General features: G+C 39.0%; 1 protein-coding gene across 2 annotated transcripts in view; it reads left to right on the forward strand.

Moving 5' to 3' along the window:
- The first annotated feature begins 10,210 nt into the window (after nt 1-10,210).
- The window catches only part of SRBD1 (S1 RNA binding domain 1), a 206,194-nt gene continuing 200,437 nt past the window's right edge, over nt 10,211-15,967 (forward strand). Inside the window, exons 1-2 of one of the 2 annotated variants that reach the window (XM_023619698.2) lie at nt 10,211-10,316; nt 15,020-15,099. In XM_023619698.2, coding sequence (XP_023475466.1) covers nt 10,266-10,316; nt 15,020-15,099 — 131 coding nt within the window. In that variant the 5' untranslated portion in view covers nt 10,211-10,265. The remainder of the gene's footprint in view (nt 10,317-15,019; nt 15,100-15,967) is intronic. The other variant, XM_023619699.2, reaches the window with a different exon arrangement.

The following is a 15,967-nucleotide window of genomic DNA, read 5'->3' on the forward strand; positions in this document are numbered from 1 at the left end:
ACAATCGAAATAGAGGACTTCAAGCTTAACGTTACTAAATTTCCTTTTATTGCTTACAGGTACTTTTTGAGTAGTTTGAGATGATTTTGAACTCTGGTTCTCCCAATCTTGTGTTTTTATCCAATTTATTGATCAACATGTTGTGTAGAAATGTCAGCCTGATTGGAACTAGCTGGGAACCTAACCCATGTTTCTTCTTCACTTCTACTAAGATATCATGAAAAACATCAGACATTTTGCTTATATCAACAAACTCCAGATTTTCCAAATTCTCTTGACCTACCAGATTATAGTTAAAATGTAAATGTAATTCATGGACGGGGAATTTAGGAATCAATAAATGTAATCTCCTTATTTTAGAGAGGAAAAAGCAAAATGAAGTGACTTGCCCAAGGTCACTAGGTCACTAGGTAGTGTCAGAGATAGGACTCGAATCTAGTTCCATTTTTCATCCATTTATGCCTATTGTTCCCTGTAGTGTGTCACTCCGAGCACAGGTGAAGGGAACAATCACTTGACTGTTGACAAGGTACAGTCATTTAATTTGCTGGCAAAGCAAGCATCTCTTTAGTTTTTTCCCCCAACTGTAGCCACAACCTAACTGTGGCATAACATTTCTAGCGAACCTATTCTGGTCCCTTTTAATTACCTCTTTTTTAAAAAAATAAAAAAAGTATGACATTTTAAATTTTTAAATGCCAATAAACCATCTGTTTAATAATGCATCTTAAACCTAGTTGTGCATGGGAAACATTACTAGTCTGTATTTCCTATAATCTATATTTTCCACTTTTGTAAAAATCTTTTAACTCCGTCTTCAATCACTTCTTGTTTTCTTCGTTGTTTCACAAAAATTCCCAAGAATGATTCTGTCACATCTGTGTGTTTGTCTTGGTCTTGTGGTCTGTATTTGTGAGACTCCTCAAAACTGTCTAGATACCATCTTACTATTTTTTTTCCTTTTATATCAAACTTGAGTCCTTCAATTGTCCTACACTTTCAATTTGGAAATCTTTATCCTTGGAGAAGAAGGAAGCACAATAAGGGTTATTGTGTTTTTTCCTTCACTCATCTGAGTTTATTCACTATCTTTTCCAAAGAGTGTCCTATTCTTTCCTTTTTTCAGTTTCCGATTTAGAACATACTCTTTCAAGTCCTCTTTTCACAGTTCTCCCACATAAAAAAGGAAGAAATGCCTTAGGTACTGACATGGAATAAGCTCCAAGATTGTTGAGTGAACCAAGCATAGCTCAGAATTATAAACATAGCCTCCTATCTTTTGTGTAAAATTTGAAAAAAGGAATATAGACCATATTTCATTGATTCTAAAATGCACATATTTTCACATTTTGATGTCTCTGAAATTAGAATTCATTGTGCAATAGATGGCAAATCATAAGTCAGTTGGCAGGGCTTTTTAAAAAATTCCTTTTGTAGTGGTATACATAATAATAGCACATTTTGTAATCAATGGCATCCTAGGTTTGATAAAATACATTATTTCATATGATGGCTCATGCAAAGAATTTTCTCTGGGAGGATTTGCAAGAAGCTGGTAAGACAGATTGCTCATAGAGAGGATTACTAAGTGGCTGGAGAACAGCAGTGGCAGAATTTCTATCGCATTCCCTTTTGTATCTTTTGCATTTTGAATCACATAATTATGTTAAAAAATAAAACATTCAAATAATAAATTCAAATTTAAAAAGTGCAACTGGGGGTGCTGCCCAGTGGCCAAGTGGTAAGTTCCCATGCTCCACTTCAGCAGCCCAGGGTTTTGACGGTTCAGATCTTGGGCACAGACCTAGCACCACTCATCCAGCCAAGCTGAGGCAGCATCCCACATAGCAGAGCGAGAAGGACCTAGAACTAGAATATATAACTAAGTACTGGGGGTCTTTGGGGAGAAGGAAAAACAATGGCAACAGATGTTAGCTCAGGGCCAAACTTAAAAAAATTTTTTTTAATTAAAAAAATAAAAAGTGCGATTGGACATGAGCCCTCCTGACACCACTTCTTTGTTCAGATTTGTACACAGTTTTGTGTTTGTAATGGCTGAGGAGCACTGCAAAGGCAGAGCTGTGCCGTTGTGTGCCCCACCCTTCACCAGAGCCCAGCATGGTGCCTGGCCAGGCACTAATTGCGATTGACATCATTCCTTTCTCTCATCCCTTTCGTCACTTGTAAATCATCAGCCAGATGTTTATTGGTTAAAATTAAGTTCAATATAGCTGATCCCCTCATTGCTTCCCTTACATTTCTACTGATGAAATTGTTCCATAAGGCAAGGTAGTAAATATAAGATGCTCTGCTTTTATTAGATTCTGACTTCCAGGAGAACCATCTAGCAGCATTTAGGGAGGTGAGGAGAGAAACATCTTGAAAAGAAAAGAAAAACAGTTGAATTGGCTCCAAGGCACTTGGCAACAATTGGGTTACCACGATAGCTCCTACATGGTGTTGCTAACTGAATCAGGAGGCAGCTGCAATGAATGACCGTAAGATGTTGGCAGTGATGCATGTCACTGAAACACTGTTGCTGATTCATTCCTGTTGATGATGATGTTTACAAATACAAAGAGCCACTTCCCAGACCACTCTGAATGTTTTATACACAACAAAAAGTTGTATTAAATCTCAAGTAAGCAAAATCAATCCTAGCCATCCCGAGTGGCAAAGAATAACTGATAAGAGAGCAGAGCTGAGCTATCAGGCCTATTCCAAAAAGAACTCAAAAAGTTTAATACAGAATAGAGGTTGAATTTTCAGGGCCAGAGCTTTCAAGCTTGACAGGGATGAGCTTGAAGCCAGGGCCGGTTGGGTCTGGATTCAGAGCAGGTTCCCGAGTGATTACCATCAATTCTTGCTAGCATTTGTGGTTCCCTTACTGCCAGGCTGGTGAAGGGTGAAGCAAGCTTAAAGGCCTAGCAGTAAAAGGAAGAATTTTCAGTGGTTTGTGTGTTGAGGTACAAACAAAATATTTGTGAGAATTAGGACAGACCTAATTTTATATAAATTTACCTTTTAATAAGATTGATTATTTAATATGCAAGTATCATAAAACATTTCCTTGTGATGAGAACTTTGAAGATCTACTCTCTTAGTAACTTTCAAATATACAATATAATATTGTTAACTGCAGCCATTGTATTGTACATTACATCCCTAAAACTTATTTATCTTATAACTGGATGTTTTTACTATAATATCAAACAGTCTGGGGGCGTTATTTTTAATATATCTTTGAATATGCACTCCTGCTTATCCAGACTCTGTCCCTCTGGACTCCAGTTTATCCAGTTTCTTTACCAGGAGATTATTTAAAATATTTACAACATTAAAAAAATACTTTGGGGTCATTTGTTATGTATCAATGGACAACTAACACATAAGGGTTTAGTTGGTGTAGATATGTAACTATTTTATTTTTTTAGTCCTTGAGGTTTGTGATATGTTTGTTTAATTGTGCTCTGTAATTCTGGGTGAATTACTTAAACTCTCTAAGTTTCAGTTTCATCATCTTAAAATGGGGGTAAATATATCACCTATCTGCCTCCAAGGTTATTTTAAAAACCAAAAAAAGTATACAAAGTGCTTAGCACAGTATCTTACAAATATTAAGCAATCTGTAAGTGTAAGCTATTTTCAATTAATAAACTAGCCTATAGTAGTCAGTGTGGCTAGCAGGAACTATGAATATCTGGTCTACCTTTTGGAAGGGCGCGTTTAAGCTTAAGCACCATAAACCACTGTATTAGAAACCTTACTGCTATGGCTCAGTTCTCTAAGTTTTCTAAATCAAGAGCACAGTAAGAATTAGGCCAGTCTTTCTGTGATGCATAGAACACCCTATCAGAGTCACTGGGTGTCCTCATACACATGCAGACACCACCTGAAACATCAAATTGGTATCTTGAGGGCTAGGAGCTTAGAATTAGCATTTGAAAGGAGCTCTGGGGGTGGTTCTTATGTGCATCAAAATTTGAGAAGTAGTAGCTAAAGATTTCTAGAAACAGGCCTGAAAGTTATAGGAATTATAGATCTGAGTCTCCTAACTGACAAAGCTCATGGCAGAGAGTTATGAAAGGCCCTTATATATGCGCTACTTTCTTCTGCTAAACCCCTTGACTTGCAGGATCCAATGGGAGTTTCTTGGTAAATGATTTGGATTTTCTTTTTTTCAGATCATGGTGCAGTCTAAACAAAATACCCAGTTATGGTGTATGAATATTACTGCTTAGCTAACTGTCCACATTATTTGCTAAAGCTTGTGGCGGCCACTTTCTCAGTTTTAAAGCATTCCTTTAGGGTGAGAAATTCATGTATTTTAAGCTCATACTTTTATCATCTTTCACTGTGAAATTAGGTCATTTTTCTACAAAGAATGTTTTCTGTCTGTGGTGATGTTGGTTTCAGGAAAATTCATGTATGTAAAAATGTTAGTGGTTTTGATACCATCTGTTATCTAACCTCTTGAAGGACACTTGGCTGTGGTAGAGTTTTATTCGTGGTCAGAGAAGGAATCATTTTTCTGTGCACTATTATGCTGGCAGCTGCCTATGATAACTTGCAACTCTTAAAGCCAAGTGTCATATTTTATAAAGGACTAGTATCCACAATATATAAAGAACTCTCAGAATTCAACAACCAAAAAAATCCAATTAAAAATTGTCAAAATATTTGAAGATACACTTCACCAAAGAAGATATACAAATGGCAAATAAACATATTACTAATAAACATCATTAGTCGTTAAGGAAATGTGAATTAAAATGCTAATGAGATACTCCTATACATCTATTAAATAGCAAAAAGAAAAAAACAACCCTGACAATATGAAGTCCTGACAAAGATGTGAAGCAACTGGAACTGTCATGCATTGCTGGTAGGAATGCAAAATGGTACAGCCACTTTGGAAAACAATTTAGTAGTTTCTTATAAAACTAAACACTCAGTAATCCTGTTCCTAGGTATTTATTTACTCAAGAGAAATGAAAACCTATGTCCACACGAAAACTTGTACATGAATGTTCATAGTAACATTTTTAATGATAGCCAAAAGGAGGAAAAATTGTAAATGGTCATCAGCTGCTGAATGGATAAACAAACTGTGGTACATCCACACAATGGAACACTAACTGGTAATAAAAAGGAACGAACTACTGATGTATATGCAACAACACAGATTAATCTCAAATGCATTAGATGAAGTGAAAGACACCAGACTCAAATGGCTACGTACTATGTGATTCTGTTTATATGACAATCTGGAAAAGGTAAAGTTGTTGGGACAGAGAACAGATAAGTGGTTGCCAGGGGCTGGGTGTAGGGGAAGAGATTGACTACAATGGGGCATTTTTTTTAGGTGATGGAAATATTTTATATCTTGATTGTGGTGGTGGTTAATGGCTATATGTGTGAGTCAGGCTAAAAAAGTTGAGTTTTACTCTTATGTAAATTTTACTCAATAAATCTGACCAAAAAAAGTACATGCAAACTTGGACAAAAACTGATCTGACACACAATGCTTTTCTGAATTTGAATACTAGAAGTTTGTGAAGCTTCTAGTATTAAAACTCTGATTGTAGGTCTTCCAGATGAGTGTTTCAAGCAAGCACTTTTCAAGATAGTTCCAGCTTATTAAGCTGGAAGGTGGACCAAAGGTACTACAAAAAAAGTACTAGTTCTGATGTGTAGAGTCTCCAGACACAGCTCCCTGTGGTGATGAACAACATAAATCTGGCCCCACTATGCTGCCTGCCTTTCATCCCTTCCTTGCAACCCAACCAGCCATGCCATCATTAGGATCTTAATGAGCCCTCTAGGGTTTCTATGCTTGGATCGCAGGCTATTTAATGGATATTTTAGGATATTTGAAGTGGTCCCTGGACATTACTCAAGGATGAGAAACTCACCAGAAGAAAATTTTGCAATATGTCTGCTCATGAATGCAACTGATTGAGTGCCTTTTAGCCAGGGAATTTACCAGGAAGGCGATGAGTGAACAGCGGGCCATGCAACAGATACAGTATTTTATCTATGATGCAGACATTTTTTTCCTTAATCTTGCTTTTAATTGCGTTCGTTACAAAATTCTTTGAGGATTTATAAAAAATAAGTGGGACAAAACACTGCAAATTTCAGTTTTCAGCCAAAGATGGAAACATACTTTAGTTCAATATGTAAGTCCCATAATTTTACTTCATGTAAGAAATTTAAATGTATGGAATCCCTTTGAATGATGCCTGAATATCCATTTCCTTGAAAAATCTGTACAATTAATTTTCTCAGGCTTAATTGATATCTCCTTAAGATCCATTCAATTTTATTCAAACTCAGGATCTTAATCCCTTGAATCTATTTTCTTTTACATGAAAGACTGACAATTTACCCTGGACTAGAACAGTGCTATCAGCACTAGACGAGCACCTTGGAATTACGGGGCTGTTCCCAGCCAGACTGAAAGAGTAACAGGACAGGCCAAGTTTGGGAACCCATCTACCAGCCTGGTCTACCTCACTTAACAAGAAATCCCTTCTCATTTGGGAAACCGAGGCAGTCCCCTCTCTGCTTACCAATCTCTCAGATTTTGTAGGAAATCTCTAAGTTCCTGGATGAATTATTGAGAGAAGCTCATTGAAGCCAAGGAGTTTTAGTGTTTAGTAAAGAGAACTTCTGAGAGTGGGAAAGGAGGTGGGCAGGAGGTAAGACGCAGATTTATGAAATAGGGTTCAGTTTCACTTTGTGCATTCTCTAATCTCAAACAGACTCTCCTGCCTTTGCTAAGTGATTGACTTTAAGGGATAAAATGTTTGGATTTCCAAAAGCACACTTGATTTTTAAAATGGTGACCCACCTTCTGTGTAGCGGGAGCTTTAGATTACTTTTCTAGTATGAGGAAGGATTTTTCTTTACTCCAGGCACATTTTTCAGTCCAAGAGTTAGCCTACTATTTTATTGAGTACCTATTGTCAGGCATTATTAAACACTGTGTGGGGGGAAGAATAAATTGGTGAAAGGGAGACCAAAATGACTAAGACTTAGCTCCAAGACTTAGATCCAAGTATCTTACAACTTGGTAAAACAGTTGCACCTATATTAAGAATATTTGTTCCTGTGGAACTTCAGTTAGGAGCCAATAGGGAGAATGGCCTTGTTATATTTTAGCATATTTAGAGATTCAATGGTTCTTGAGCATCTCAAAGATTCAGTCTTGCATGGCCACCATAGTGGAGAAAGAAAAGCTCTTTGCTTTGAGTCGGTGGTATGTGGAGTACTGGATTTGGAGTAAGACAGATCACTGGCTTTGAATGCCGGATCTGCAATTTAATAGCTGATGTGACTTTGGATGAGTTATTTAACTTCTCTATACCTTGGCTTTCTCATTTTATAAAAAGAGGATAATAGTAACATTTCGTTGGGCTGATATGTGAGATAAATACACAAATGCGTGTAAAACCCTTAACTTAGTGCCTGGCACATGGTAAATGATCAATGAATGTAAGATAGTACTATTATTATTACAATAATACATACCAGTGAATATCATATAAAAAGCTTTATGCTTTGGAACAGTAAAATAAAAAACCTCCAAGCAAATCCAAAACCTGTTTTCATTACTCCCAAACCCTATTGCGTAGTCTTGGGTGGGCATTCAGATTATTCTAGGCTGTGAGTCTAAACCCACGAATTTCTTGGAATTCAGCAATTAAGATCCAAAGGTAAACAATAGATTGGGCAAGGTCCTAGAGAGAAAAGGCAGTTTTTATGGCAAGGCCAGGTTTATGCTTAGTGATTACAAATTTCCTTTGACAGCTTTCAGTGGGAGCGACTCTCTTGCAAAATTCCAAGGGAAATGTTTTCTAGACAATCTTATTTGCCTTTAGAGTAGGTCACCACCTACACTAATTTTAGAGGACCCTGCGTTAGCTTTCATTTTTCCCGGTTGTCTGATGTGTAATACCTTACTAGGTTGTTTATTTTAGCAGTCTTTTTTTTCTTCCCTAGTTGAAAGGCAAATATCCCTGGGAGAGGAGAGGAGAATCAAGGGCCAATAGCGTGCTGGCTAACTCCTACTCTTGTCATCACCAGGTAGTGTGGCAACTAACACGCACAACCTAACCCTTGAATCTAGCCTGTCTTGTATGGGTCTCTGTCTCTTGTGGCTGTATCTAGTCCCCAGTCTTGTTTCTAAATTCCTCCAGGGCAGGAATTATGTCAAAAGATTCTGTAGAATATTGTTTAACCTTGACCCTTATTACCCCTTACCTTAAACCTGTGTAGCATAATTCAACATCAAAAGTAGGTGAATAATAAATAGTAAATTATTGTTGTTGATTATGACCTAGTTTCCCTTGCCATAATCCTGGACTGTAACATGTTCTCTAGTGTTCTTTCAGAACGGTGATTGTAGCAGAGAGTTCTAGACCTGGAACCATTGCAAAAGGCAACATAAGACTGTAAAATAAGAAGGAAAAAACAACGAAGGATCTTAGATATAGAAGAATAGACTTAGTAAATTTAGAGTCCTATTTTCCTCCCCATTGCAAAAATTATCCAGTAAAATTTAGGTTCACTTTTGGTGAATCTGTAGCAAGGTCCACTCGTCGGTCATTTCAGTAGCTTGCTCTGCCCTTCAGAACTCAAGAGTCCCTGGAAATAGGTCAGTAGCATGGAAAGCTGCTCTTTAGAATCTTCCAAAAAAAAATTCATGGGGTTTTGATTTACTAACTTCTTTTTATTATCATTATTATTCTTTTCTAACATCTCTTTTCATGCTTTTATTTTTTAAATTTATTATTATTATTATTTTTTTTGCTGAGGAAGATTCTCCCTGAGCTAACATCCATGCCTATCTTCTTCCATTTTTTAGTATGTGGGCTGCCAGCACTGCATGGCTGCTAACAGAGTAGTGTTAGGTCCTGGTCCAGGAACTGAAGGGGACCCTGAAGCAGTGCATGCTGAACTCAACCACTAGGCCACCCAGGCTGGCCCAGATTTGCTAACTTCTAATCTAGACTAACAAAAGCTTTATTTCCCTAATTTTACAATCTAGTTTCTTTGGCTGTTTCTGTGAGCTTAGAGTGTAGTGTACATAGTAAGAAACACACGAGCAAAAACCAAGCCATTTTTATTTCTCCTGAGAACTGACTTTGAGAAAATGTATTCAAGGTAACAGGAAAAAATTGCTGGGGAGGTCTTTATAGCTTTTAAGTTGGCTTACTGAAAAGAAAGTGGGGCTTAGGGGCTGGAAGTGGGGTTAAGAGAGTTGGGCCTCATTGAAACAAAAAGCAGGAGCTAGTTTTGTGTTTTGTGTGAAGGGAAATGGAAACGCTGGATCTGGAGGAAAGCTCCCCTAGGATACTAGGTTATCAGGCCATAAGTGACAGCACTTTCCAAGAATCTGATCATGAAATGGGCTTTTCTATTCTTGCCCAAGGTTAAGTAACTGGGACCTGTCTTTGACTCCAGTAAATTAATTCAGTGAATACTATACCTAATATGTGTCGAGGACCTTATTGGAGTAAGACGGAGGAGGAGACAGTGGAAACAGGTGCAAAGACACTGACAGGACTTGCCCAAATGTAGTAGGAAGTTCCTGAGAACCAGGTTTCCAGAAGGGTCTACTTGGTAGTGTGCCAATCAGCCTTAGAAACCACAGTACGATAGCAATGACTCCACTGCTAAACTCTCCCATTAAGGCGGAACGCACCTCCTGAGCTGTGTGAGGGCTTATCAGAGGAGGCAAAATTTGAATATTTCCATAAAACTGGAACAAAACCCTTATCTCGAGGCTTAGGAAATAATGAAATACGCTAAAATTACGCTAAAAATACCATTATGGATGTTAATTAACGACATGTAAAGTTGACTTTAGAAAGAATAAAGCTTGTTTTTCATTCTTCTACTGCAAATTACAAATAATGTAATGAAAACAAACATTCTTGATAGAATTTAAAAGGGGGTAGACAAAAACAGAGTAAAGCAGGTTAACGCAAAAAAAAGAAAGAAAAACAAGGAAGCGAGAGAGTTCGCTTTTGCAGCACATCCAGCCCCAGCTCCACCCGGATCCCGCGAGCTAGAGCTCCGCCCCCAGCCCTGGAGGAGGGCCTCACCCCAGCGCTCCCACGTGATCCGCGCTCTAGCCCCGCCTCCGTCCGGCTTGGCCCCGCCCCGCTCCGGTAAGCTCAGCGCCTTTACGGCGAGTCAGGGAGAAGTGAGGCGGGACTTCCGGTGTTTGAAAAGCTTCCGGCGGGAACCGGAAGATGCGGTCACACACTCAGAATCCCGGGCCTTCTGACGCGCGGGGCGGGAAGGTGAGCTGAATGTCCGCCTTGGCGGTCTTTTTGCGGGCTCGCGTGAGCCCGGCCTCCGGGCTCCGGTATTTTTGGGGCCATTTAAAAAGTTATGTGCGCTCCGTTGGGAAATAACATCCCTTTTTTTTAAAGTGAGAAGTTTCATTACATTTTACTGTCTGCGGTCTGTATCTCACAACCCACATCCGGAAGACCCCTCCTAGCTGCCGCGTGTCACCTGGAGCGACTTCTCAGTCAAATTGCAGCTCTTACCGTATAGGGGCAGACATGGGCAAGCAAGCCCGGGCAAGCCTAGATTGTTTGTACACCTGAAATTATTGGAAGTGGGGGCAGAAGCACGCTTTTCACTATCAGATCGTGGACCCGTCTGAATCTGCTGCATTCTCAGCAGTGTGCCTGGCATATAGCAGGCGCTGAATAACTGTTGAGAAAGGAATCCTGGGAACCCTGGGCACTTTTGATCGAACCTCCCACACGACAGCTTGTCATTAATGTGTGTGGAATGGGAAACAAGCCTAGTCTTGGTGTTTGGGGGTCTGGGATCTAGTACTTCCTCTGCCAGGTAGCTCGTCCCTTTGAGTAAACCATTTCTCCTCACTGGATCTCAGGTTTCTCATTCATTAAAGAAAATAGCAGGACTATCTGATTTCTGAGGCACTTTCCAGCTCTAGTATTTTCTTTTTGTTACTTAGGTAGGGGTCTGTGCCGACATTCCAAGCACCTGTGTTGGTACCTTCAGGGAACCTTCTTTAGGTGCCTCTTAAAAAGTTGTTCCCCTCTGCTCTCCTGCTTACATGTTCTAATTGTGGTTTTTCCAATTTTAATATTTGTTTTTGTGCAGGTTTCTCCGCCCCCTTGCCCCAGTTTTCACTTGCCTTAGTTTAGTGCCTTCTCCCTTAGTAACATCACAGCTACTTCCAAGGTGTTGATTTTGAAAATGCTCACGTGCCCACAGAGATAAGACAGCTTGGAAGGAGTGAAAATCTCAAGCCTCTAAGAATAGGGATGTTCTGTGCCATCACTTTTTCAGGAAAGCAATGAGTGCCATGTGTAATGCTGCCTAATAGTGATGGGTAAAAAATGTGTATTCCTCTACAGATACCATTTTTGTATGTATTCTTATGTTCCTTTAATAAATATAGAGCAGCTATTAAGTGCCAGGCTCTGATGCAGAAGTGAATGTGGCACATGTGGTTCCTACATAGTGTTTGCTGCCATGAAGTAAACATGAGGGATGCAGACAATAAACAACGATAATTATAGATTGTGTTATATAGTACTGTATAAAGGAAGTAAATAGGGTTCTATAATAATATTATATCCTGGAACCCCATTTTAAAGCCTAAAATATTGAGCTTTAAGAGATGGGAAGGAGGCAGCCTATTGATGAGCAGGGGGAATAGTGCTCCACGCAGAGTGAACCTGAGGTGGGAAGGAATCATGCTTGTTACAGCAACTGAAAGAATGATGTATTTACAAGTGGCAAATGTAGTTAGATAGGTGGGTGGGGGTCAGTCCTGCAGGGCATTTTAGAAGGCCGCGGTGAAAAAATATAATTTGATTCTAAAGGGAGGATGGAGTGGGAAGTCTGAATGGTTTTTAAGCATTTTCTAAGTGATCTTTTGGACTGATATGTGGAGAATGGATTGTCAGGGCAAGAGTGGAGGCAGGGAGGCCAGTTAAGAGGCTGTCAATCCAGGCGAGAGATATTGGGGAGTAAAGACTCACTGGAGATCATAGAGATTTAAGATATATTTTGGGGAAAGAATTTATGTGACTTGCTAATAGACTGCATGTAGGTGATGAAAGAAAAAAGGATTGCAAGATTTTGGCTAAGCAAATGAAACTTTGGAGGGTAATGGAGATGTTCAGTATCTTGATTATGGAGACGTGTATACATGTCAAAACTTATAAAATTTGTACACTTTAAACATTTACAGGTTATCGTATGTCAGTTATAGCTCAATGAAGCTGTTAAAAATTTTCCAAGGTTCTGGCTTAGCAAAGAACCATCCATCTAGGTGGTGCCATTTACTGCGATGGGAAAGACTAGGGTAGGAATGGGTTTTAGAACAAGGAATGGTTATCAAGAGTTGTATTGTGGATATGTTAAATTTTAGATAACTATGAGGCATCTAAATAGTTATATAGGCAGGCATTTTATTATGTAAATCAGAATCTCAGAGGCAAGATTTGGGATGGAGGTATTAGGATTGTTAATAAGTAGGTACTATAGGTATTTAAAACCATGGAAATAGATGAAATTTTGGTTGATCTAACAAATTCTATGATACAAAGTAAGAGAGCAAGGGAGGCATGGGGATGGAAATAATTCCCCAGAACCTTGGTCTTTAGACTGGAATATGCATACCCCTGGGAGTATACCTGGCATAGATAGTTTTTAAGAAATAATTTCTAGGTCCTCAGCATCTGTGTATACTCTTTCTAAAACTGATCTGCATGAAATTGCCCTATGTATTCGTGCATATTCTCCTTTCCCACCTCCCTTTTCAAATTAGTATTTTTTTCTAACTGTCAAAAGACAAATTGACGTCTTATCCATCTTTCCATGGTAACATTGCCTCGGTGTCTAATAAAGGGGCAACTGGAAATATTTGTTTCAGGGAAATTTTAATGGTTAATCAAAATACAAGCCTGTCAAGCATTTGTCCATCCTGATTTTAAACTCATTTCTGTTAAGGCTGAAGTGTGGCATTAGAATTGGTACGTGGTGGTCCGTGTGGGAATCTTCTGATTCAGGTACATTGTAGAATGGGGTGGTGAGAGTGGTTGTAAGATGATCTGGTTGGGTTGTTTGATGGGGAGCTTAGCACTTTCAGATTTTTACTCTTGGGCTGGTCAGTTTCTCCAGAGAAGAGCCTTACCATTCTTCTTAAAGGGTAAGGATCTGACTGGCAGCTTTTTGGGAGCTTAGTGGGAGAAGAGGACTCTGGGGGGGGGGGGGGGGTCTCTGCGTTTAGTGTTTAGTCTGTTTGGTTCCCATGCCCACAACCGTACTTGGTGTCCTCTAGTTTAGGGATTCTGTTTTACCTTCTCCAGATAGTAAACTTGCATACGTTTTCCTGGGGCAGTTGCCTAATAGCCTGGAGTGGAGTAGGACACCTAGAGATGCTCTTTTGTCTCAGACAGTTTACACCCAGCCCCTACTCCCTTCACCCTTAGTTTCAAGGTATCAGGTATTGCTTCCTGTGATCTTTTTGAAGATACTGCAGAGTAAACTGGTTTGGTTCTGAAATTCTCCCCCACTGCTGGCTTGGGATTGAATTTTTATGTAGTGAAATCTGTTAATCTTTTTGGCTTTTGGAATTTTGAGTTATGCCTAGGAAAACGTCTGTTTCCCCACCTTCACTCAAAATTATGAAAATAGTCTTCTTTACTTTTTGTAGTGCTTTTGTAGTCTTATTTTGTACATTTTAAATCGTTAGTCAATGTGGAATATATTTTTGTTCATGGTATAGACGTAGAAATTAAACACTTGTTTTCCTCCAGAGGGAGAACTGGTTGTCTCAATACCACTTACTGAATAGTCCATTTCTGCCTTGGTTTGAAATGCCACCCCATCATACACTAACTTCCTCTGTTTTTGTTTTGTTGTGGTAAAATACATATAACACAGAAATCACGTTACCTGTTTCTTTAGAAGCACTTATTTGAGGAAAGATGACCTGCATAAACATAAAATCCCAAAAAGGGGTGAAGGAGAAGATAGAAGATTATTTTTTCTGCTTGAGACTGTTTTCCTTTTGTTCTCCTGGTTCCTTCTGGCTGCTTCCCTGCCCAGTGGTTCTTCACTTACTGGACTGAGTTGACCTGTATCTACTGGGAGAACATGTTCTCTTTTGTAACAACCCCTTTGGTATTTCTATGCGGCATTCCTTCCTCCAAGTAGAGGTTAGAACCAGAGGCATTATAACATATGACTGGTTTAGGAACTTGTTTAAGGGGCTCTAAATATGTCAGAGTCTAATGTGGTTTTTATGGTTTGACGTATGTCCTTTAGTTAATAAAAGTTGTCAACTAAAGTGAATTTGTTTACCTCCTGTATTATTTGATGTCTCTGGTTATGTCTTAATTTTTTTTAGAGCTGGTCCTTTGAATTTGACAAATATTTTCTAGTGGCATTAGTTATTATTTTATTTAAATATTGTGAACTTTTATTATAAGGGAATGGATTATCTTGTTTTGGAAATATCCTGGCTGCTTATTCAGTCAATCAGCATCATTTACTTGACTGTCAACTTTGTAGGGAGGACTCTACTTTATATACTGTAAGGAGACGTAGAGCAGGGAAAATACTTCTTGCCTTTGAGATATAATTTAATAAAGGACTTTGTAATTTTGTCTGATAGACCATCAAATAAAATTTGTAGTATACTCAAGCATATAACTCTAAAAAAACTAAGAATTGTCACCATGTAGAGGCTTGTTCTTCCAAAAGTGGTGCACACTCATGAGGCTTTTGAGACCGTTGGAAAGCTGCTAGCTGCTCTCATAATTGGCAGCCACATAGTGGGGAAACCAGTGTTTGGGCTTGTGAATGATCCTCATTTTTTTTTCGGTGGTGTTTTCTAGCAGCAAATCTGTTGGAGTGTTAGTTTTGAATGGCACATCACTTTGTAGACAAAATAAGTGATCATTCAAGTGATTGAAATCATGCTGCTTTCATATTCTCTTTCTTCCAGATGTCATCATTGCCAAGAAGAGCAAAAGTAAAGGCCCAGACTGCAGTAGCCAAAGATGAATTTTCTTCCTTCTCCGAGCTGTAAGCATTTTGGTTTTATGTAGGGGTCGGAGAATGATGTATATTTTAAGGAGTAATGCATTCTGTCACTTACTAACTTCTTAAGTCATTTGGGTTGAAGAAGGCTGTTTTTTTTTTTGGTTCACTCATGCAACAAATATTTGTTGAACTCATGCTGTGTCCCAGGCTTTTTTTAGGTATTGGTGAACTGTTGAACAAGGAGAGAGAAAGTAACCAACTAAATATATAACATAATATTTATATTAGAATGTAAACTCCATGAGAGCCAGGGAGGTTTTTATATTGATTTAGAGCAGGGTTTCTCAACCTCAGCTCTATTGACTGGATAATTCTTTGCTGTGGGAAGTGTCCTTTGTATTGTAGGATGTTTAGCAGCATCCCTGGTCTCTACCTACTAGATGCTGATAACACCCCCTCCCCCCAGTTGTGACAATAAAAAATGTCTCCAGATATTACCAGATGCCCTCTGTGGGGGCAGAATTGTCCCCACTTGAGAACTTCTGCTTTAGAGCACCATAGCAGGTCCCCTGAAGATATTTAACTAAATGACTGATTAATGTTAGGCAGTAATAAGTACTGTAGAGAAACATAAAGCAGGGAAAGAAATAGAGAGCAAAGTGGTTCTAGTAGGGGGACTTCTTGGATACAGTAGTCAGGGAAGTTCTTTGGGAAGATGTGGCAAGAGATCTAAATGAGATTTGGGAGTGCAAGTTGCCTTTGCAACTTGCAAAGGTCTGTGGGATGAGTGTTCCAAGTAGAGGGAAGAGCAAATGCAAAGACCATGAGGCAAGAATGAGCTTGGTCTGTTCAGGGAATGGCAAGACCAGCGTCACCCAAGCAGTGTGATTGGAATGCATAGGATCTAATA

This window comes from Equus caballus, chromosome 15 (assembly GCF_041296265.1).
Source record: "Equus caballus isolate H_3958 breed thoroughbred chromosome 15, TB-T2T, whole genome shotgun sequence".
In the NCBI taxonomy this organism is placed as follows: Eukaryota; Metazoa; Chordata; class Mammalia; order Perissodactyla; family Equidae; genus Equus; species Equus caballus.